A 25,781-nucleotide genomic window follows, 5' to 3' on the forward strand; every position below is an offset into this window, starting at 1 on the left:
TGGAATGTCCATCCTCAGAGATATTCAAAAGCCACATGGTCCTGGACAAACAACTCTAGGTGTCCCTGTTCGAGAGGGAGCTTGGACAAGATGACCTCCAGAGGTCCTTTCTAAACTCAAGTGTTCTCTGATTCTGTTTACAAATTTTTTTTAAGAATGTAGTTACTTCAGTAATACTATGCATTATGCTATCCTCTCCCTGTTCAATACTAATTGTCTTTTATATGATCCCAATATGTAAATACATATTCATATACATGTGTATGCATAGGCACACACACACATTTATATTCAAATACCACATATGAACAATTCTAAAACGTTTCACAGGGTTGCATTGCAAAATATGGATTTTTTCCTTTCTACAGCAGTAATGAACAAAAATGCAATACTGTTCTGTGTGGCAACATGACTCCAAGTAAAAAGTGCTTATTTTTATTACGCTATTTGGAAATGATGAAAGGATGGTGTTGAAGTGCTCTTGATGGATTAAAGAAAAAAGAAAAAAGAGAGATGATAAACTCTTACATTCATTATAAATTCCCTTTAGCTTCCTATAATCAGCAAATAGCTTAATATTTACTCTTTAAAAGCGTCATAAACTTGACATAGTTTTCAGATCAGATTTTTCAATTCTGCACAAACACAGAGAAAAATTTTCTGAGGTATGTCACCAACTGCCTGCTTAATTTATATGAATTGCACCACTTTCACTTATTCCTCCCAAAAATTCACTTTTCTGGAAAAGAAATGGAGTTGGTTTACTCTGTTGGCCTTTCTACAGTCTGAGAGACACTTAACAATGGATGCAAAGTTTCCACTGCTCTGGGTAACAGGCTGTATCTGTTTGAAAGCCATACAAATTAAATAGTACTGTCTTTGTTCACACAGACAAGCAAGACGCATTTATGCAGCGCTTAAGCACCCTTCAGTCAATTGAATCCATGGCAATAAAGCAGAGAATGGAATCCCACTGAATCCCCACAGCCTCTGTTGATCTTTCAGTTAGAAAATAAGACTTTTTAGAAGCTTCCTCTATATAAATAATAAATAGAAAGACTTATTATGTGTGAAGCTTTTAACAATGCAAAGGTTTGAAATCAGGTTGGTTGTTTTCTATATCTGAACTGAAAGCTAGAATGCCCATCAGGTGTAGTGAGGCAGCATGCAAAAATTTTAAACTATTGGGCAAGTGGAACCCATGCTTCCTCCATAAGAAGGAAGTACATCTACAGAAAAAGTACTCCACTATTATAGGTGATTTGCCTAAGTCCTGAAAGAACAGTCATGTTAACTAACTAGTCCTTGTGAGATCATTTTTAACCTGAATCAAGTACAATACTTAACCTGTGGCCATACAGTTACTAGTTTCTGAGCTAGATAAGGTATCTTCACAGAGCGTTACACACTGATGAAAACACATCTTGCATTCATGTCCCTGGAAGGTTCCATCCTTTAGTTTGAATCTATGAATCTCTTGTGATTTTATTTCCTAACAATACTGCTTTCCATTTTTTCTATTGCCCCCAGCTTCATTTCATGGCATTATGTGTATTACCACACGGAGAAAAGATTGGACCCTCCATTATCCTTAAAAGGATTTAAAGCAAGAAACAACTAGTGTGAAACCTACTTCATCTCTGGAGATCTGAGCAATTTTGCTCTGCAGGTGGCTTGGGGAAGATGAAATCCTTGTTCAGCTTGAATGCAACATATGGAGCTGCAGCAGGTTCCCTCTCTACAGCTTTGATCATTTCCGTAGGCTGAGCACTAGGGATCAATAGACCTCAGTCCCCGGAGGGCCTTGAACATGCACAGCTCAATGTTAAGTCCCTGACAAAAGTTGCCCTGCATTCTCATCTAGTAAACCATACAGTGTTAAAATCACTGGGGCTTCTTCTGTTTGTTCCCAAGAACTGAGGTGTAGTTTTAGCAGCTGTGCAACAGTGCTCTTAATACAGAGATGTTTTGCTGCCAGATGTGTTATTACTGCTGGATGAGATGTAAATGTTATCAGTTCAAGATATCACCTGATATCACCAAGTCTGGGAAGGGACTGAGGGGGTAGAATAGAAACAGCCACCTATCAAAGGATGGTTAAAATTAAGTGGAAGGTAATTTAGTGATGTTGATCGTTGTCTATTTGCCTCAGTTGAAACTGTACCACTGACCTAAAATATGCAAACATTTCTACATGAATAGGACTGCTTTTAACTGGATCCAAGTGGTACTACACACCCCTAAAAAGTCAGTCTGGATAAGGGACAAAGTAAAGAGCTAGAACAGAGTATCTAAAACTGCCATATCATGAATTCCTACAGTAACACTCAAGACTATTATAGAAAGCATGGGCTGGAAGCAGTTCACACCTTTGCCTTATCTTATTCCATCTACTGCAGGTTACAGTACAGTTATACAAACATAGCTCCATTCTAGCCCCATAAATATATCTGATATGCCAGTCATCCCACGAAAGAGCAATGTGAAATCAGGTCAGACTCACACACCATTATATGTGACTGAAAGTTAAGCAGATGTACAACTTCACCAATGTAAAATATATACTGAAGTGTTCCTAACACCTGGGTCTAGTGCTAAGGTAAAATGGACACTGCCAAGGTAAAATGCATTGATTCCTACTTCTGAAGATTTGTCAATCTGGCCCCTTAGTCTACCACTACTACTTCAGCATTCATGCAAGAATAAATATAACAGAGAACGAAGACATAAATTGCAGTTATGTGCAGATATGCAGTCAGAAACCAAAGTATTCTACTTCGAATTAAATTTAAAAAAAAAAGGCATGTTATTTTTTTGTTTTTATAACTCAGTTCTATGGAGGATACCTTTAAAACAAAGTCAGGTTAAATATCTTGTTTAATTAACAGCTACAGTCACTTTTGTACTGATGAGTTATATAAAACTGCAGAATAAGCCACATACTAAAAGAGAAAGTGTGAATCCCTCATTAACAAGGTACTGAAACACCACTGTAATTTCTCTCTGCTATTATATTACACTGTACTGTTCCCTCTTATTTATCAAAGCTCAGACTTCTCTTCTTAACAATAACAGTCATTTATATGCAGCTAAACTACAAAATTTTTATTCATCTGCTGCTGTATATTATGTAGTATTAGCTGCAAAATAAAAGATGTTGTTACTTTAACAAATTAATGCTTATTTTAATTTTTAAATCTCTGAGCATCACCTTCTGCTGAGGAATGGTCACACTGCAACATAAGTGTTGATTATTATCGTATTACTCATTTTGTGGCTTCAGTGCTTGTTGTACCTCTCTCCCCTAACATCCTTGGCTGCAGCTCTGCCTCCACTGGGCCTCCTCATCTCCCCTCTCCAAGAATGCTGCACTTCTGCCCCTCTTGAGCACAATACAGAGAATTCAGCTAGGTTCATTGAATCAGGAGATCTTGCAGCTCTTCTCTCCAGAAGCCTGTGAAACAGAGGTCTAAAACAGCACAGAGCATGCTGAGGATTTAATGTTAGGTTCTTTTTACTTGTATTTATAAATCACACCCAAGCAAGGATCTTGGCATTCCTTAGGTTCCCCTTCTGAATAATGAAGTCTTTTCCAAGGGTATTTCTGACTTCAGGTTGCCTAAGTCATGATTTGGGAGCTCCCCTTCTTGTTATCCATGTTAAAGACAGAGAAAAACTGTGCCAATTCCCCAAGTAGCTTCCTTGGTTAACTGCCTCATGTCACACAGGACAAATCTGAAGCTTCTGTTGACCTTGAAGATTTCCCTGACAAACTAAATTTCTTCAAACAACCCCTTTGGAGGTCCCCATCTGATATGCAGAAATGACAATCACCCCTCTAGAGGGTCTTTCTTTTAGACCTGCCAAAGCAATCTCTTCCCCTTGTAGATTTTAGTTTCTTGCAGTCCACAACAGATTGATAAGGTGCTTTAAAAGAAAAGAAAAAGATAAAGGGATGGCACTACCGAAGTCTAGGTAGATGTAGTGGGTTGACCTTGGCTGGATGCCAGGTGCCCACCCAGCCACTCTATCACTCCCATTCCCAGCCAGACAGGGGAGAGAGTAAGATGGAAAACAACTCGTGGGCTGGGATAAGGCAGTTTATTAAAGCAGAAGCCAGGCGAAAGCTTGCACGGGCAAAAGTGAAAGATAACGCAGTTTATTCTCCACTTCCCATGAGCAACCATGGTTGGCCACCCCCAAGAAGCAGGGCTTCAGCTCATGTAACAGTTCCTCAGCAGGCAGCCATTGAAGTCAAGCAATGCCTGCCTTCCTGCTCCTTGCCTCAGCTTTTATATCTGAGCTGATGTCACATGGTACGGAATATCCCTTTGGTCAGTTTGGGTCAGCTGGCCTACTTGTGTCCCCTCCCAGGATCTTGCCCTCAGCTGAGGAAGGAAAGTCACAGTGCTGATGCTGTGCTCAGCAGTAGCCAAAACACAGGTGTGTTATCAACACCCTTCCAGCTGCCAATGCAAAGCACAGCACTGTGAGGGCTGCTGTGGGGAAATGAACTCCCACTCAGCCAGACCCAATACAGCAGACAACACTCACAACCTTTCCCTCATCCACTAAGTGAGTCACCCTGTCATAGAAACCAATGATTTAGCCAGCCAAACGATTTAGCCAATCTAACTCTCATATAGTTCTGTGTAAATCTTACCATTGATTTTCCTGTCATTTGATGTGGCCCTCCAGTGAAACTCATGTCAGACAGTTAGATGCTAGAGGCAATAGGCTACTTGCTGTACCATAAAAATCACTCGTAAGAGAAGTTCACAGAAACATGCCTCTCTCATTACTCTTCAATACACACATAAAAATATTGTTTAATTGTTTTCTTGTTCAAGTGTAAGAAAAACTCAAAGTGTAGCACACAGGGATGCCACCAAATCAAATAACATTTTGCACACAAATCCCAAGTGAAAATACACTTGAAGTGATATACTTGGGACCTTCCTTATGCATAAACCTGGGCTCACTGCATTTATTATCACGGTTATAATCTGTGTAGTTTTCCCACTTGTTCTTCCAAAATATAGTGGGCAAACTTTACTAATATAACCAACTGGAGGTCTTATTTTTCTTTCCCATTCAAATCTTGTACCCTGTTCAATAGGTATTCTGAATGCCTAAATACCACTGAATCAGGTCCTTGATTAGTTTTTTATTTATATCACAAAGACCACAAGATTCAGAGGTTGCCAAGGCAACACCTGTTCACCCTCCATACATTTATGCTTTGATATGAAACCTCTCATTATATAAATGTATGACAACACCAGTCAGCATGACAGGCTGGTTTACAAATATGCCTTCACATAACAAGACAGCTGTAGCCTTCTCTTTAAGTAGGAGGGAAAGGTAGGAATAAGGTTACCTTTTACTAAGGGGGAGGGAGGAGGGGCAAAAATGGCATTCCAAGCTATACAGGATTTAGTATGACATTGTATCCTGAGCCTTCTATTACAGCCAATAAATTTTGTAATACATGGGCAAAAATCCTCAAAAGGGCAGGAAGGAAACAAAACAAAAAACATCAACCACACCACACAAGTAGAGTCTAAGACTGAGATGCTGGAATCTTAAGTAACTGAAACTAACGACTGTATATAAAAGCTTTACTGAACCACTGGAAATCTGATACTCCAGCATATGTTTTTTAGAACTACAGACAAGGCAAAGTTTAGTAAATCACAAAAGACTTACTAGAAGCCTACTGACACTTTTGAACCCTGATCTTGAGGTACTTAGCAATATACAACTAGCCTTCTTTACTGAGCAGTATTCAATACATAGTACTCTACCTATGGTTATGCTCCAGGATCCTTTATAGTTTTTCCTCTTGTTCTTCCAAAATATAGAGGGCAAACTTTACTGATATAACCAATCGGAGGTCTTGTTTTTCCTTCCCATTCAAACCTTGGTCAATAGGTATTGTAGAGGTATTGTACCCTGGGGTCCAGGCTACTGCAGGAGGAGGGATCTGTTAAAGATGGTTACTTCTGTGTCTCCTAGACCCACTGAGTTTGAGCAGCCTACAAACTGATCCAGAATACACAAGACACGGCTGGCTGCCTGGGTTAGCAACAGGATGGCAATAGGACAGTTCCAGATGTACACCTCCAAATTCTTCCTTGTGCCCTAGCACCCTCTGTGCTGCCAGGAGGCTTTCCAGAGACAGTTTTTCTAACAATCAGCTAATTCTACATCATCTGCAGACACTTCAGCATAAGCTGAGAAAGCTGACTTTTTTAAAGAGAAGATTGTTACAAGAAAGAACACGCATGGATACTTACAGGTATGGAAGAAATATGAAAATCAGAATGCACTTTTTCACTTCTTCCCTCACTTCCATTTCTGGCTTGTAATTTCCAGTTCCACTTTTCTCACTGTGACCCTGTGACACACTGACCATCCTCAGCAGTAAACAAAGTAAATCCTACAGTGTCACCAGAGGAAGAGGAGCGAAACTCCCACTGGGGGGCGCATACAGCACTAGCAAAGCCATCGCTCCTTCATCCCGTCAGTTGTGCCAGTTCTAGGTCATGAGACAGCCGCCCCCAGACCGCAATGACAAAATAACACCACTTACAGATATTTCTAGTTGGATCTAACAGCAGCTCCTCAATTACCTCAGAGAGCCCGTTTGTACAGTTTCTACAAGAAGAAATCCCTCCTCGCTTGTGAGGACTGGCACTGAAAAACACCTTACATGGTCAGATCATTTATGGGTTACTGCATCCAAAGCCTTGCTGTACTATTTATAGAACTAGTTTCACTAAACAGCCACATCCTGCTGTAATCTCAAAAGGTCAAAGTGGTACCATAGTGTGGATGTGCAGAGAATTCCCAGGTTTACTGGGTAACAGAGCAACATACTATTTATGTTGTTCTTTACTCCCCCCCCCCCCCCCCATGTTAATTGGCTCTCCATAAAGTGTTCAGGTGATAAGTCAAATAACCAGCTAGTGGCTGTTCCAAATCCTTCAGGTCCCTCTTTCCTACCACCTTTCTGTTTTGAATGTAGGAGACTCTGAAGAGTGAAAATTGTACACCTAAAGTTCAAGGCCAGGCCACAGAATTCAACATAAACAGCCCACGGGAGGTGGGGGGGAAGACACTTTTTATGTAGGATAGCTGACATCAGAATTAGGTATCATGCCGTGACCCACTCAGTCCTGACACATTTGCACATGAAGTGGGCATGGAAACTGGAGAAGAGCCAGTACAGCAGAAAACCTTCAGGGTTATTTTGCATAGGACTATGCAAATTCTTCATGAAGCTGAGGAGTTGAAATCAGAACAATTTGCTTATCAACTTTCACCAGCACTAAAACTCATAACCAACCTTAGAAGACAGCATGTTATCCTGCACAATATTGCTGAATGAGTAGTTGAGTAAAATCAATTACTTGCTGTAGGGATTTTCAAGACGTGTATTTCCCTAAGTATTGTCAAATATGCAGGTCAACAAAAAGGAAGATTGATTTCTGGATAAACAGAATAACTGTGACATTAAAATGTGGTGTGAAAAGACAAATTGTGAATAGCTCATTTTAGTGAAATGAAGGGAATATTCAGGAAATGCTTGCAATCAAGAAACTCACACCCCCATCTGTCCATCAATGGCATCATGTAACAACCTCTCCAGCCTTAATCCTTGTATCATTTACACCTTGCTGATGAGGATGCATTCCCTCTTGTACAGTAATCTATCTGTATTGATTAATGTAATATAAAGCCTACGTTCTTTGCATCAGCAATGTTATAACAAATTGATGTTAGCTGGAAAAGTCAAGTCAGTCTTATTTTTTGTGACCCAGTGCTGCCATCTCATCTGCTCATTGATATATCTTTTGCCCCAAATTGGTCCTCAACATCCAAAAAGCAAGGTAAAGCCCAGACCTATCCCTGTAGAGAGTCAGGAAGGTGAAATAACATGTTTTAGTTGCAAAACAGGCTCACTTCTGCAGTGTCAAACTACTTCCCAGCAGTGTCTAAAATAACACAACTAACAATCATCATTTGTTGTTTCCCCTGGGAGAGAAATTTGTGCCATTCAGTGCCTTGCTCTGCTAGGGAGTTTTGGTCTGTTTCATGGCAGATTTTTTTTTTCCCAGGCTTTTGTGAGGAAGAGTGAAATAGTTATATTTTAGGATTTGAGGTTTCTCCGTGTTTCATCAAAGGAGATAAAAGAATCAAGAAAATGTCACCTTGCCCACAAAAAGAGTGGTTGAGATCTGCAGCAGTGTTCAGTCCTTCAGAGACATTGCACCCAAGTTTCTTTCCCTCTAAGTTCTCCTGGCTAGGAAATCTGCATTTCCAGCATCAGTCTACCTATATTAGTACATAAAATAAAGCCAGGCATCTATTGCCTACCCTGACTGGAAGAACCATAGAGCAATAGAGCAAAGAACCAGTAAGTTACACTTAATAAGCTACTCAAATATACATGCTCAAAGCCATTTGTCATGCTTCATCCATTCCCTCTTCAGTCCCCTCTGTAGCATACATAAATCAAACAGTGACTGTTGCAGCACTATGTCTTCTATGCTTTCCCATTGCTGCTTTCCAAATCCACACTCCTCCATGGGCGGAGGAGCTGTTATACAGCTCTGTGTGTGTGTGTATACATACAAACATACATTCATACACAGGCCTTCCACTCTAAAATGAGGAAGGGAAGCCCCATACGAAAGGATCGTAACCCGTCCATGCTTTGCAAAAGCATGGTAAATACAAAGCCCTTGCATCCACACTACAGCTGTGCACGGCTTTGTACTACCAAAGTATACTCTCCAAAACAATACAGACAGGGTTAAGGAAGACCTCTCCCTTAAAGACACCAGCCTCTAGCATAAATTGAAAGCAATTCCAGTGGAAGCTGCTGAGAGCAGATGTTATAGGAAGCATGCATGTATATATAGTATGTATAGCTTGTATGCATAGTAGGCACACCATATGCAAGCATGCATATGGTATACACATCTATGTTCTAGTATAAATTTCTAGTAGCAAATTCTAGGAAAAAATAAATGCAGAACACCAAAGCTCTTCCAGAGATAAGCAAACTATGAATTAAATGCAATTCCTCACAGAATAGCTTATTCAGTAAAACATAATACCACAATGTCTAGTGGCTTCTTAATTAAGTCTTAACTAACGAGTTCCCCAGTAGTAACTTCACAATTTTACTGCTGCGTTTTTTCAAGATGTTCATGATTTCCTATCAGGGTGGTAAAGAGTTACCAAAACACTCATTAGTGAAGTCTTTCCCACTGTATTTTCCCATTGTATTCCTATTGTCATTTATGTTTAACATCAGAAATATATTCTTAAGCACTTCCTCGCTTGCATTATCATAGATTATCATGGATAATGCAAGCCAAGTTCCAAGGACAGCGCTAAGTATATGAAACAGGTAATGAATAATCTGTCTAGACAAGAGATGCAGATACAATGCTGTTTCTCTTCTCTCAGTTCTGCCAGCTGCTAACAGCTTTGAAGTGAGCTGAATACTTGTTAATGCCTACACCTCTTACATTAAGAAAAAAATAATTAGCTTTTTCTAAGTGGAGAAAAAACTTCAATCCTACCAACATCTATTTAAGGATTAAATCCCTGTTCTACTGATAGGTTATAAAAGTGAGCAAAGCCAAAGGCTATTTCACATACTTATCTGGCACACAGATAAATTAGTAAGTCTCAGGTAACACATGACACTCACCTGGTGCAGCTTTTGCCAAAACTCAGGTCCATCCTCCATTTCTCTTAAGCTTGGTGGAATGTACCAAAAGCAGACGTTTGCAAACTCCGGCTAAACAAGAGAACAAATGATTGCTTATAAGATGTAACAAATGGGACAAGGATACATATTACAGCTTGTCAAAGAGTTATGCTTTATTTTTTGGGGGTGAGGGGGAGGGAAGCCTTTGAGTTTATACCCTTTTTTTATTAAAACTTCCTTCTACGACTCACCTTTTGTATCCCTTTTTTGAAACTAGAAATAGTTTTCATACCATCCATTTCTGTTCCTGCTGCCAGAAAAAGGAAACCTGTTGGGGTTTTAATTTCATCTTCCTACATCCATATTTAACTCTGTTTTGCTCACAAAAAAATTTTGGTTTGGAAAAGTGTAACAGAGGCATAAAAGGGTAAGTTATAGAATTCAAATTTTAAGCAACCTTTAAGAATACATTTTCTTTTTAGTGTTTTGGGCTTTTTTGATGGAAATTTCCTATGATGTCTTTTACATAAAACACACAAGCTTAATTTTTGTCACCATTTAACGCTTGCACATCTAGTCATTTTTCTATTGAACAACGCCAATCTCCTTTTATATCACAGAGCACACTATACAGTGCTAGACAATGGTTTTCTCTATTTCTACATTTTATAAGAATCTCAGGATCCTTTGCAGGGTATGTGCCATATCCTGAATGTATCTTGTCCAATATCTAAGCAGGTGTTTTGACAAAGGCCGAGATTCCACATTTCAGTTTCCCTCTAGAGAAGTTTTGCCTTTAAACTCAGCAGAGTTATCTGCAAGGCTCACAACAAAAGCATCTCTTCACCACGCATTATAAAATAAGGCATTTTCTGCTTATGAGGTTTCTGTGTCATATATGATAGAGAACACATTCCCAGCAGACTAGTCTGGGATCTCTATACATTTCCTGCTAATTTGGAACAATTTTTATTTTATTTGTACAGAGAGCAATAGCATGAGGAACAGATATGCCTTCTAATCCCATTCAACACAACTCATAAAACCACTACAACAATCTTGACCTACGCTATTTGCAACACAGCATTCAACTGGCATCTAAATTATAATATGGATTATGATCTCACACACCCCTCTCCTCTCCCACATGCATTCTCACTGGTACTAGTTGAAAGAAAAAAAAAAAGTTAAAAGAGGGCTTGGTAGCTGAGTCACACCATCTCTTTAGCCCACTGTGAATGTGGTTGCTATTATAATCCCAGGCAGTCTCCTGAACGAGGAGAGCCCACCAGCTGAGACATGTTCTTTCATGAAAGGGCACTGAGAGCTGCTCATATCATTTTCCGCTTCACTTCAAAGAATGCATTAAATACAATTTAATCATCAAGAAGAATATCATTGTCAGCAGGAACAGAGCTGCAAACCTGCCGTGTGTTGCCACTGAAAAGTCTCTTTTCTTTCCCCAAAGAGCATGCATTGACTACACACATAAACACAGACACTGAAAAGGCAGTGCCTTCCTCAGAAGCACAAGCACTAGCTCGCTGTTACACGGTTTATTTTAAAACTATTTAAAATCAGATGGCAGGAGTAGACAGATGGCATATATTACCATATTGCCATCGCCTATGTTGCTTTCTTGATTATCTCTGTTTCCTTTCACACATCAAATATATCACCCCCCTCTGAAAATACCATTCATCCTAAAAAACTACCCCCAGCCATGCTTCACACTCTATTTCTAGTTATGTTGTCACAGCTCTTATCCAAGCAGGTAAGCACCTACACACAAAAGAGTTCAAGATGACTCAAGCACAAGTGCATTTCCAGGCCATAGAGGATCATCTTTCTAAGCTTTTTGTCTGAAGCCCAACTTACTTTCAGGAAAAGGGCTCACATAACTGGGCCTAGCTGCCTGACAGCAGTCTTTCTTTGAATTCTCATTACTTGTCCCTCTGCACTCCTGAAAACTTTTTCTTAATCCTTGCTCAACTTCCTTCTCAGGAAGTGCTATAGTCCATCCTACAGCACTCCCTTCAATCTCACTTTTAATCCAGATGTCCCATTTCTGCAGGAACTAAACAGCAGCCTCTTTTCTCAACAGCTTTCACATCTGGGTATTCTACAACAGCAAAAAATGCACAGCTTTTTACAGACTTGCCACTTTACTGACCTCATCATGTGCTGCTGGCCTAAAATTCTTCAGTCAATTAGCAGTGTTCAAAGTTAAAGAGAAAATTTGCATTGTATGAATAGGGTAAAATATTTTTTATATTTTGTATTTCATCTATCCTAACAGGGAATATAACGCTTGTTATGTGTGCTCAGTCATATCTGTGGATACACACACTTATTAAATTATATACTTCAAATACATATTGGTATTTGACTAAAGAGAGCAAAAATCAAACAATAGACACTCCCCACCAATAAGAACAGCAGTTCAGTTCCCTGTTCACTTACCTCCAAAAGAAGCTGAAATCCCTCTCTTTTTTTAATTTCCTCCACTAGATATCTGTAATTAAAAATGCAGGGGTTTGAAGCATAGAACAAAACAATACAAACAGAAAACAATAACAAAAGGTCTTTAACGTGTGGGTTTTTTTCCTTTTTCTTTTTTTCACACTAAAGAAACTACAGAGTTAAACCTCATTTCCACCTGCTGTGAAAATGCAATAGCTATCAGTTCCTGGAAACAAATGAAGGTTACAGCCAGCCAAGGAGCAGTTGAGAAGAAGTCAAAATCTGTCCTCAGGCACAGATTTTCAATGAAGCCACACAGCACAAATTGATCCTATTTGCATTAGGTTGTGAACTTTCCCAATGCAAATTTCCATTGATGTTGCTCTTTACAAATTAATCCCTCCATCTCTTGTTCTCAAGCGTTGATGCTGTGTTGCAACGTTATTTCGTAGTCACCCTGACACCTGTTGCATTACTACTATCACCAGAACCTCTTAGTTTAGCCCAGAATTTAAAAATTTGAGCTTACTTGAAGCCCAACAATTTTCCCAGTACTGCCCTTGTTCCACACTGTACACAACAGTGTACATTTCCATTCAGCGAGCCACTGCTTATGCACAATAATCCCTGGACATCCTATGCTAACATACTGAGATGAGAATTTCTTTTCTCTCTCCCCTGACAAGCATGAAAAACCCAGAAGTCTTCAATGGAAAGATGGGTTTGAATCAAAACTTCAGACACAGCTTCAGTTTATAGAATTTTTTTAAAACATGACCTCAACTTTGCCATGGCACAATCACACAGGAATTCTGAAGCAAAGAGGACACAGCTGGGACTTCTCTCTTTATTCTCCTCCCCTCAAAGCCTCCCAAAGAAAAACTCCAAAGAATTCACCTCAAATTCACACAGCTTTTCCACGTCAACAGAATTTTAGTCTTCTATACGAAAATTTTGCTGTCTAACAGGAAGAAACTGACACAGTTTAACTACTGATTTTGCACAAATCTGTTCTTTGTATTTACTATTTGGCATTTTCCTGCCTGCAGCTACATTACTGGTCATCACTAGTAATTCTTTTATCCACTACTTGAAGAAAAAAAATATTGCCAAAATAACCCAGTGGTCCTATCCACGTGCCTGAAACTTGCCCCCACAGGGACACCTCTAGCCCAGTTGTATCTGCAATGCCTGCTATTTGGCAGACGTGCTGCAGGAACAGGTTGGCTAGGGAAGCAATAAACAATACCCTAGATGGCACATGTTTTTCAAAGCTGTGCATAGGGAGTTGTCACACTGTTTGTCATTAACAAGTGCTGTGCCTGTGACTCATTACTTCAGCACACACTCCAGCAAAGCAATCGCTGTGGTGGAGTGCCAGTTCCCACAGCACGCAGGCCTAGGAGTTGTGGTGTGCACTGTTGAGATGTTCCCTCTCACCGTAACAAATCAGCTTTCTGCGTTGTTTCTGTCATGACCATTTAGATCCCACTGTATGCAGCTGTTTGTTATCCAGCTGTTAACGCCCAGGCTACCACATAGGTTGAAAGAGAAGCATGATGAAAGGCAAGTAGAAGGGTAGACATCATGTGAGCATGTTGGGGGGCACCTGTTTCTGTTGGGTAAATGTCTTAGGTAAAACAAGTTTGGTGCTTTTGTCCTGTTTATTAGAAGATACTTGTCTGTGCCATAAAACCAATATTCAGCAACATCAGCTTGCTATTCATAATTTATTTTTTCTTTAATAAATCACAAAAGGGAAATCTATGCATGATCACTTTATTTTTTTTGACGTCTTGAATTGTTAGAGCTATTTCACAATGCTTGATACCTTTCCCTCCTGCCACAAGTGCCTTTTTTTTTATACCACCATCTGACATAGGCTATCTGATGTCGGTCAAGTTCACAACACTGTTAATCATGTTCTTAACTACACTGCCAATAGCCTAAGAAGGCAGCCATTAGAAAAATCCATCGCCCATGATTTATCTTGCCAGGATCATTTGATGGCAGTGGAGCAATTTACTCCGTGCATCTTTCCACAGTTGACAGTGAAGTTTTATTATCATGTCACAGTTGTAGAACGTCAGAAGGGCTTGAGTTTTAGTGAGGACTGTAGTACACAGACAAGTGGCATTTGCTATGATTAAGCCTTGCAGAAAATAAGGGGCAGAGATCTGCAGTGAAAGTAGACATATGTCTGCTAAGAGTGGGTGTCAGAAGAGGAAACACAGAAAAGCTGCAAAGAAGCTGAAGCATAAAATGCAGAGGTGCTTACAGTAGTTGTATTTGAAAAGCTGTTTGCTTCTGGGTTTTTTTAGTGTACTTCATAAAGCAACATCCCTGCACTAAAAATAATTGGGCAGAAAAAAATAATGTGAAAAAAATCTGAAGGAATCAGCTGGATGCTCTACTCCAGCTATTTTAAAAGTAAGCCTTTCCAAATAGGTAGCATCACGATATTCCTGAGATATTTAATAACCTGAAAGCATGATACAATTCCAGAACAAAAAGATATTACTGGAATAGCCAATAAACAAAGTTTGATGTACCAGAAATACATGCTTGCAATTACCCTAAAACCTTTGCAGGTCTGCTTGGCTACTAGGGAAAAAAAAAAAAAAAGCAATATTGCCCTTAAATTCTATAGTCAGTAGACTAGTTCCAGGAAGTTTAAAAATTAAATTTCTTCTTTATGGAAAAACCCCAAAACAATCAAGAAACAGAAAAGACAAGCCAGTCGCTCCTTAGAAGTGCTACCAACTGGATCTTAAAATTAAAACAGAAATATCGATCCCATAAAGGTCATTAGTCACTACACAGTCAGTCAAACAAGCTTGGCCAATGACCTCGATAAGGCTGAATTCCCCTACTAATAATGGAATGAATTACTTACTCTGTACAGACAAGGAACAGTACAATGCTTCAGAACAAAAACAAGGTGCAACTTAACCAGAAGATATCAAAAACATATAGCCGGCCAAAAAATTAGTGGTTTTAAAAAAAATAAAATAAGGAAAAAGGTCACGGTTCATTTGAGCTTTTCTGGGTTTGCTTCTTTCTTTTAATTCCTTTTAAATTCACTCTGGATCTAGGTCAGGGGTATTTTTACGTTTTAAGTAACTTCATTACAGTGAGGCTATTCCTTTAATTTTCATTGAAGTAAACATTCAATTCTTTTTGTCTTGCTAGTTCATATAAAAAAATGTCAATATCAATGATTTGATATTGGAAACTTATCAATATGGAAACTTATGGAAGCTTGTAGCTAGTCTGGTGAAATTTCCATTGTGATTTATCTCTTATAAATTCTGAACAAACATGATACTTAAAGTTAATTCTTTCTAATGGGACATTATCTATCCTATTTCAAAATCATTTCTTCTATGAGAAAAGAAAACCATCTGTATATGGAAGCTTCTTCCCAGAAACCAAGACATCACCATCACTTTAGAACCACCCTCTAGCAATCATTCTGCTGAATTCAGTTGAAAAACTCACTTCTGCAAGACCAAAAACTAAGTAAAATTGAAGAGGACATGTGTGGGGAAGATCGCAAGAAAAAAGGTGTTTCTGTCCCTAACAGAACACACTGTAAGCATTAAGAACTTCAACAAACTTGTGGAGAAAAAACGAGCAGTATGTCAGAACAATATGCCTTCATACACCTCTACTACATCCTAACATTAACGGTGTTCTCATATGAATTTCCCTGCATCATCTGCATTTCCTTGGTCATGAGGAATGAAGTGACAGGAGAGTGGCTAATTCACTTATTGCTAGATACAGCTCAGATCCTGGCACACAAGGCTGTTTTTACATTGACACCAGAACACACAGCTGAGTTAGAAGAAGGTGTATTGGTAAGTCTATCCTGTGTCTGGTTCACATAATATAAATGTTTGACAATACTGTTTACCAACACCTATGCTTATTGCTGAAAGCAATAAATACTACTAAATATTATAGCAAATGTAATAACACTATTATTGTTATTAGTTCCTCCTATTATACACAAACAAAAGGAGAGGGGAAAAAAGTAACAAGGTGGTCTGTTCTGGGATACGGAGTATCAGCAGTGTCAGTATTTTGGCAAATTAGACAGAGTAGATGTATTCAAAACTCTGAGGAGGTACCTTGCCAAAGCCAGTGCCCTGTTTACTCTCTCCTCCAGGCCTGTTGTTCCCAATGCTTTCCACATCAGCCAGAATTTGAATGCATCCGGACGTCTGCTGCACTGAATGGACTTGTCACCAGTGTCATAGCTGACATCATAGAACTTGTCCTGCTGGAACAGGTATGCAGCCTCAGCAGAGTAACATTTCTTCAGAAGGCCCTATTAGAAACACAATAGAGACTTAGATTCCTGGGTTCCTGATCAAACCACTTCACAAGTCAAAGCCTGTTTTCTCCTGTCTGTACCAATGGTTTATTAAAACAGATTTGGATGTGCAGAATACTTTCCAAAGCATATAGTGTCGTTTAAGAATCCTGGATGAACTTAAACCCAGTGAAGTCAGCACTGACAACAAGCAAACTTTTTCATTATTATTATTTTCTCCATAATGTCACTGAAGAGTGGCAGGTTGAAGAGAAATTTTGAGTCAGAATCTCAAGAAATCATGGAAGTGGGTATCACAGAAAGAGTTGCCCAAAGACATATACGGATGGGAAAGAGGGAGAAGTAGACACCTATGTCCACTGCTCCAGTCTTTAGACGGAAGGACAGCCCCTGAAGAACTTCCTACATGTTCACAAATGGCTCAATCTATTCCTTCTTTGGTTAGTTGCAGGTAAGGAAGATTTTAGCCCCCAAAAATAAATGTTTAGCCCTTACCAGCAAATAATCACTGTAGATTTAGCATAGGCTATCTGATTGTTTGAGCAGAAAGACTACAAGGAGATTAGTACCACACCCATTTTTGTCTCATTTTACAGTTCAGACAAATTTAACATTCGAAAATAAACGTGAGAAAAGTACTTTCACATACCCTAATCATGGTTTGTTAATAAAATTATTTTTATTCAGCGATCTCCAGCCTCCAGTTTCTGAGAGGCTGCCTGAGCAGAGATGAGCAGCAGAAAACAAAGATTAACGAGTAATGTGGCAAGTTCCAGCAGAGAAAAAGGCTGTGAAACAGAAAGCACAGAGGTTGTTATAGGTTTAAAGGTACAGAGGAAGAGAAGTGGTATAGGACTGGCCATTGGCTGAAGAATGAAATATCAAAATATATTCTGTAATACTATGAGGTAGAGAGAAGGGGTGGCAGAAAACAGGTTACAAAATCGAAGATGAGGGTGACCCTACAAGGGACCCAGAAGAAAGAAAAGGCTATAGATTTGTCAGCGAAGTGGGTAAGAAAAATAAAAGACAACCTAAAATACTCAAATAGAAATTTAGATGAGTTTAAAAGCATGGCTACTGCATCTGATTCAGATCTGGAAACACCTATTTAAGTGACAGCTGAACCTGTGCAGAACAGACAAGGAACAGAAGTGGACAGCAACACACAAGTTGCTAAACAGAAGACCACAACTCATTTTCCAGTTCAACATCACTCTTCAGTTTGAACCAACAGAAAAAGTATTTCACATTTCATTCTTTTCTCTGCATCTGCTGCAAGTCTGATTTTGAAATGGCAGACAGGTCTGACATCACTCTTAATCAAAGTGTCATATTCCTGTAACAGAGGTACCATTCTTGATCTACATTACAATACACTACTGATAACTTTAGGACTGGCAATAAAATAGAGAAAAAAGGTCAAGACCAAAAAACGTCAACAGATAATTAACCCACTGGCATACACAGAATAACTCTGCCTCTCTCCTAGACTTTTCAATTCCCTCCATCAATACTAAAAGCAACACAAACAAAAAAACCCACCTATGCACCTATTTGTAAGAGCACAAAAGGAGAACGCCACCAAAGGTTGCTCCACACCTTCTGTAAGGGTTTGACAGTCTCACTGCAATATTGCTGATTTGCTAAAAGTACAGCAAATTCAGTCTGAACTCTTTAGTCATAGGTCCAGCACATTCAGCCTTGTGAAAAGACAGTTTATGTGACAGCTTGGGGGGAAAAAAGGGCCAGCATCCGCTCTCCCTTTGCAACAGTGATAATGTGCAGCTGCAGCACAGGGTAGCTATAGCTGGAAAGCCAGTGCTGGGTGCAGTGTTTTGTAACGTATAAGATTCTCACAGTTACTTTCCAACTTTCTCAGAAAAAGAAAGGCAGAAAAAGGACATTAGAAACCAGACAGTCAAGCACTGAAGCATCCATACTTTACAGGTTTTTTACAGCTTTGTGTTCTCTGGCTAGCAGCTGTCCAACAAGGAACAGGAGTCATTCTGGGAAGCCATTGTGCTCTATTCATTTAAATCTACATACCTTGATTTTTAGGGAATAAACAAGTTTACTAGACATGGTCTTAAAAAATAAACAAGCACCAAGCAAACAAACAAGCAAAAAAAGGCAGCACCGTCTATCCACAAATTTAATTTTTTTGTCCCTTGCTGACTTAAATATTTGCATAGTGTTTCTGTCGTGAACGTATTGATCAATGTGCAACTATCTTCTGTCTTATCAGAATGCAACGCAGCTGCACAATAGAGGATATCACAGAATATTAGTTCCCCTCATGCCTGTCCTCTGAAAAATAATAACTGTTGTTTGTCACAAGAAACCTAAATTCAATTGGTAATATTATAGAAAGACTGAGAAGTTCACTTAAGATCACAGTACAGCTGCAGAGTTTAATAGTTTAAACTCTATAGAGTGACAACGCAACAAGAACAAATAGTTCAATGGCCCTGAGTGAACTCCAGTTCATAGCAATATATATTTCACTAAAAAAAACAAACGAAAAAAAAGGCAGGTACTGTCCTACGCTCCTGGTACATTCGAAGCTGACAAGACATGCTGGCTTGATGATCCTTGATAATCAACATGCTTGATAATGCAACATGCTCAAGAAATCCTGCTGAAGACACTGCCTATTATCAATCTACAGAGGCAAGCACAGTGACATCCTCATGCATGTTACTGGAGCAGACAGAAAAAGAAACAAAAATCATTCTTCGTGAGAAAGAAAGAAATACTACAGAAGAAAGGTGGAGAAGAAAGAGAAGGGAAAAGAAAGGGAACACTGCAGAACATAGTTTGCCCAGGGAGGACAGCAGAAAAGAAAAAAAATCCAAAAGAAATGTTATGCTTAAGAAAGCAGTTACTCTTTGATTGCTGCTGTCTCAAAATTAAGAGATTGAAACTTGCTACATGCTGAAGACATAAAAAGTCATCTCAATTTTCCTAGTCAAATTATGGAAAAGCAGAAGAGAAAAAAAAGGCAAGAAACATGGCTTAAATATGTTTCCTAACTCAATGCTCTCAGTCCCAAGAAGATGCCAAGAGTTTTCCACACAATAACTGAGCTGCTCCATCTGTTTAGAAGAATTGCAAAAATGTCATTACAAGTGCCTCGTTTGACAAGTTTTGACTATCTTTCTTCAGCACCTTTTATCTTTCTACCGTTTTTACAGAGACTTATAGTCAGGTCGCTAAAGTTTAGATAATGGAAATACTGTTTTCATGGAGGCCCCAGTCTACTGTGAAGTCTCAAAGAGCTTTTGATTTTGATGAAGTCTACGGATAGTTGCTGTGTGTTCTAATTAATGGGAAATTAATGAATAATTATAGATACCGAAACCTAGAGCTCCATTTTCATAATTCAACATATTTTTGTCATTGAATAGAGTTACCTACAGCAAGTCTTCTGATCTCTTTCCATTTTCTTTGCTAGTTAAAAGTGAATTTCAATTTCATTAACAAAATATCTTTTTTCCCCAAGACAAACATCTCCCTGATTTGCCTTATCTGAAGCAGTATGAACATCATACTTGAAAATTCTCAAAAGCAGTTCAGTGTGAAAGGCCATTCTAGGAATTCACTTCAAGAGGTGAGAAGAGGTCTCAGTTGCACTAACCCCAAGTGAAAACCAATGAGAATAGGGTATTTCCTGCAGGTGCCCTGGAAAGGAATCAGGGAGGTAGATATCTCTATGATGTTGCTAATGACGAGGAAGAGATTACACTGTAGATGGCTTCCATCACCTTAATCAATTATATTCTTGTTAAACTGAGATTTAATTAGCTACACTGAGACTTTATTCTTAACAAATAAGTGAAAATTCTGCTCTTTGCTTAGAATTGATTCTTAATTACCTAGCCTAGTGCTTCACTCTAATGAGTCACTGGCAGTGACGGTAAACAGTAGTTCTCTATTTATAGGGTGATAATATTTACACCGATATGGATTATAGCAAGGACAAACTGTAGTAGCTCTGTGGTTTTAAGGGAGTATTTACAACCCAAGACTGATTCCTAGCACTTTAAGAACATTGGAGAGCAAAACTGACTTCACTAATGTTTTGAGATTATTGCTCCATCTAGCTTTGTGTTTAAACAGTCACTGCAATTCATGCCTCAGCAATACAAGTGTTTTCTGAGTAAGACTATCTTATTAGAGAAGTGATGAAAGTTACTCAGGGCATGGCAGTGAAAAAGGAATAACTGTGCACTTCTTGAGTGCTTTAAGCACTGAAGAACTACTGTCATTGATCTGAGCTTTTATAGAGGATTAACCAATCTCTCTTTCCCTTTGGTGAAAATACTTCTCCCATCTAATCAAGTCAAACACGTATTTCTGTTTTCTATCTCTACCTTCTTTGGAAATATTCCAGTTTTGTTTCACTAAGGCTGTAAGATACTCTTTTATCAGCATTTCACTGCCGTTTATCCTTTTTTTTCTTTTTTTTTAAATCTGTATGGGAAAATATTTAAATACAATGTTTTATTCTAACAGGCTAGCTACAGTGTCTTAAGCCTATTAATAATGCTAAACCATACTGGGGCTAAGTGGTAAAAAAACCCAAACCAAACAAAACTAGTCACTATTACTTTTGCTAATGGGAAATTACAGTGTTACCACCACAACTGAAATGTGATGACACCTTCTAAAGGTTGTTTTTTCATACAGAAAGTATGAAAGAGAGAAAGAAAAACTGAAGGGGATTAATTTGTTTACTTATAATCAACTAAGCCTATTTCTGAGGTACTCCACAGTTTCCAAATGGACCTCAAAGCAAATGAGAAGACAGAGTAACAAAACTTCCTTAATCAGTCTTTCAAAGGGAGATAGGGTGTGATTCATAAATAGGACTTAACATTCATGATTAACATTTTGCTGATTTGATTTCTTGCATAATTCAGCATTTCAGAAACACCTGAGGTTCTTTGAACATTCACTGGTAGAGCAATGTGTTCCAAACTCTTCCAGCTCCCACTGAGGCATCCTAAGCACAATGCAAAGGAATTTTCACATGTAAATGTGTGCTTCATCTGCAGCCATAGGTATTTATGTACTTTAGGAGAAGTGGAACAAGCTCTCAAGTGAGAAAATGATACACGTGCTCTTTCCTTCTCTTACTGGTGTGAAAATAACATTTTTAATGGAAAACTGGAGTCAGCTGCCTATTCTGGTTATGGAGAGGATCAAAGTGAAGCAACGCTTTTCTGTCAAAGTGTCTTAAATATGCATTTGATCTTTTTTTCTTATGGATTTATATTCCAGCTAGTTAATAAGAAAGTACTCAAATTTGTATGTGTCTCCTTGCATATAAAGACTGCATTGGCACATACACAAAATAAGTAAGTGTCAATTTTCCAGGAATTAAACACAGAGTAAAATGCCCTTTCTACTCAACGCAAAGAAATCTTCTACTTTCCAAAAGGTCTCTTGCTATACAACAGGATCTATGATCAGTGATACTTGTGTTTTCACCCCTCAATGACCTAGGATTCATCTTTACAAATATTTCCAATACAACACTGCCCAGCTGTGTTTTAAAAGTGGAACAGGAGTGCTCCAAGAGACATTACACTGCACAGAAGGAGAATATAACATAGCTGCTAGACCCCTGAAGCTGGAACAGTGCTCGTAAAGTGACTCTAAATGCTTGAGCAGCTAGAACATTTCCAACTTCATTTCTTTCCTCTTTCTTCCTGAGAAATTTCTATTATGCAGTCCAAGTAGTCTAATCATTACCTGGGGCTATATCTATGTACTAGGGCTAATTAGTTAAAAATGAAATCTTCCCAAGTCTGCAATTAAGACACCATATTAATCTTAGTCAATAACGTCATTCTGTTTGTTTTTCATCCTGGAATAAAGATAAAGTGATGGACAGTAATCTTGAGGTCTAATCCTACAGACTCTAGCCTACGGAGATGAGGAGGTACACTTCTCCTTGCTGTCCTGACATGTCTCACCTCTGACTTAGAGCAATCAGCTCCAAGAGAGTGCCAATTAGCAGCTATGGTCTTTGGTCCTCATCAGTTCTTACCACTAGAAGTTAGTAACAAATTACATGGATAGCTAACCCTAGCAGTTGAAGAGAAAATATCAGTAGTTTTGACAGAGTAACTTACGAACCATGGCCACAAAATAGTGGTGCAAACCTCCAGGGCTCCAAATCTTCATGATGTTCAGTCATTTATAACCTATATAAGGTGAAACTCAACCCTGATGGTGGTAAATGGGTTAAGTTTTAGCAGTTCTGAGTTTGAAATGGAGCTTGAAATAATTGACCTCTTACTGGTTTCTTTATTAAGATAAAAGAATTCCACAAAGATAAAAGCAGGGATTTTTACTATATTGCAGACTCATCTTGAGATCAAAACTCTGTTGTTTGCTTGATAGACCTTTAAATTAGTCATGGCTTTTGGAAAGTCTAAATCACCCTGGTGATGAGGAAAAACTGGTAGAGTGAGCAAAGAAGGCTCAGCACCTTCTCCTGGATGTGATCTGCCTCCTATCCCTCTCCCACTTTGGTGCACTTATGTAAGGCGATGGGAAGACAAGCTTTGCCTACTTTAAACAGAGACGCAGTACTGCTGCAGTCCCGATGGATGTCAGCTATTCTGAGGACTTTGATAAGCTCTGTGTTTAAGTGTTGCAGGCCCAGGTGACAAAATACTCAATTCTGAATGTAAGTCATGTACAGAAGTTAACTAGCTAAGGCACCAGCTGCAAAATTTGACCACTTGTGGGTACAGTGACTTGGATCCTGCTCTCTTATTCATCCTTTATTAAAATGAATTTAGTGGTGAAATTCAAAATGATATAATTCAGCCTTTGCACTGTCGTATAGTAAAAATGACTTGCAGCTGTTTTCTAATTATTTCTACTTCCATATAACAGCAGTGACAGCCTACTGCAATACAAAAAAATAAAGACAGGAGGACTTACAGAGTTGTCTTTCACCAGAAGAGCACAGCACTGTATTCCTGCCAACAACATTTTATGGGGATTCCAGGCAACAGAATCAGCCCTGCGAAAATTATAAATTGCACCTATAATCATGGGTACTAAAGAATCAAAAATGGCCAAACAATCCAAGCAGACAAATCAGATTTACCATCCCCCCACTCCCACCATAGGTTCAGAAATCTCTCCAACTAAGTAATTTCTATTTATGGAAGCCAACAGGCCACACAACTTCCATCTCAATCCCTGGTAAGTGAGCCCATGAACTAAACTGACTTACCTGTGGATGCCATGAAGAAGTCTGCAGTGCTTCCTTGATATCAAAGCCGAGCCACCCCAAGAAGCCTGTTAGAATGTTTATAGAGCCAAGAAAATATTATTTGTATAAAGTTCTTTTCATAATACTTCAACTAATAATTTATAAAGATGTCTTAGCTCATTTAAAAGTTAGTTTACTACATGGTCAGTGGGCTAAATTTTGCCTTTAGTATCATCTACTGAAATAAAGATGGCAGCCTGGGGCTGTGCCTAAAACAGAAGAGTTGATGGTTTGTGCCACTGCATAAGCCACAAACTAGACTGGCCATTCTGTGTAAGCAAGGCAATGAACTGAAGTGTCCTTGCATAACCAGAGTTGCTTCCTTTCCCCCAGCCTTAACCTCAGCAGTGAGAGCAGAAAGCCCCATTTTGCACATTTTCTTCCTGCTAGCCATTTCCTTCCTGAGAAATTCACAAGGAAACAGCAGGCAATGTAAAAGCTCTGCCAGTTGCAAAGTCCAGGCTTGGATTTTCCACACATATGAAAAGCAAAGTCAGGGAGTGTGCAACAGCAGCATTCCTGTTACCAGCAACCCAACTGACCTTAAAATGGTTTAAGACTCATCACATCTCCCTCAGGTCAGTTACCAACTAATAGTGTACTCTGAGAATCATTTAGGCCTTCTCTGTAGAGAAGAACTCTCTACCGAATCTCCTTATTGAGCGTCATCTGCTCTAGACACCCATCTTTGGGTGATACCTTTTGCAGATATACGTCTCCATGGACAACAGAAGGAACTCAGACAACAAGCTTTTATTACACAAGTTTAATTTCTGGGCAATCAGAGTCAGGAAATGTGTTCCTTATTCATGAATTCTGCAGGGATCAGATTTCACCCATCAGGTGTTGTGAATCTTCAGTTCTCAGACAACAATATTTATCCACAGGGGAAAGTTGGAGAGATCATGCAAACAGCAGACATGTCATACAGTGCATTTGAGAAATTACTGATAAATAAATAAATAAGAGGATTTTCAGTGTTCATGCAGGCAGAATACACTTAAGCAAACTATCTGTGAACTAAGCAAGGCTTTTCAGAGGTGCACAGAAGGCATCAGTCCACAAAACATCTGGACTCAGCTTATTTAAAAAAAAAAATTCATATATTTTGTGCTAATGAAGGGGAAAAAAAAAAATCATTGATGTAAAGATTCCTGACCTAAGCATGGAGAATATATGCTTGTTTAGCTTTTCTTCCTTTTTTTTTCCCTTGAAAAAAAACAGATGTGATAGATGACATACAAATTTAGCATCAGTATTTGCTTCATAGGCCATACATTAGGAATAAGGTCTGTTATCTCTGCGAGACAAGAACAGTAGAGGCTCACAGGGGAAATGAAAGGTTATTAACTTGTCTTAACACATCATTCTCATTTATGCAGTACATTAATGCACCACATCATATTTTACATTGTCATGCTTACAATATCCTTGCTGCCACTCAATCTACAGCTGGGACCTAAGGTAGGAAATGATTCTACCTGCAGAACCACGACTTCGAGCTATGTTTCTCCAGCTGGTCCAAATTTGCCATGTTATGGGAAGACAATCAATCTGAACTTCCTATTCATAGAAAATTTTACTTTTTTCATTCTATGATTCAATAAAGTCAAAACAATCACTAAGTTATTCCCTGACTTTCATAATTTATAAACAACACATTAAAAGATAATAAATTTCATGAAATCTGCATCTAAAAGTGTCTGTGTTTTAAAAAGTTGAAATTTTCACACTGTCTCTGAAAAACAGGATTAGAAAGGCACTCAAGAGGTCATCTCAACAGTGTGCCACTCCCAAAGGCAGGATCAACATATTCATCTCATTTCTGTCAAATGCTTGTCTTTTCTAGAAGTTACTAATCAATGAATATATAGCTTGTAATTAGCAGGAAAATGAAAAATATGACGCAGAGAGGCACCAGCAATTTCTGCCTCTACAGCACTACT

General features: G+C 38.8%; 1 protein-coding gene across 2 annotated transcripts in view; it reads right to left on the reverse strand.

Annotated features, from left to right (window-relative positions):
- GADL1 (glutamate decarboxylase like 1) overlaps window positions 1-25,781 on the reverse strand; it is an 81,847-nt gene that overhangs the window by 24,430 nt on the left and 31,636 nt on the right. For both annotated transcript variants that reach the window (XM_027639308.1, XM_027639309.1), the window contains exons 10-14: window positions 23,797-23,861; window positions 23,499-23,580; window positions 16,330-16,529; window positions 12,194-12,245; window positions 9,731-9,820 (exon numbers count right to left, since the gene is read on the reverse strand). In XM_027639308.1, the coding sequence (XP_027495109.1) occupies window positions 9,731-9,820; window positions 12,194-12,245; window positions 16,330-16,529; window positions 23,499-23,580; window positions 23,797-23,861 (489 nt within the window). The remainder of the gene's footprint in view (window positions 1-9,730; window positions 9,821-12,193; window positions 12,246-16,329; window positions 16,530-23,498; window positions 23,581-23,796; window positions 23,862-25,781) is intronic.

The sequence above is a fragment of the Corapipo altera genome, unplaced genomic scaffold, assembly GCF_003945725.1.
Source record: "Corapipo altera isolate COAL_440 unplaced genomic scaffold, ASM394572v1 44, whole genome shotgun sequence".
Classification (NCBI taxonomy): Eukaryota; Metazoa; Chordata; class Aves; order Passeriformes; family Pipridae; genus Corapipo; species Corapipo altera.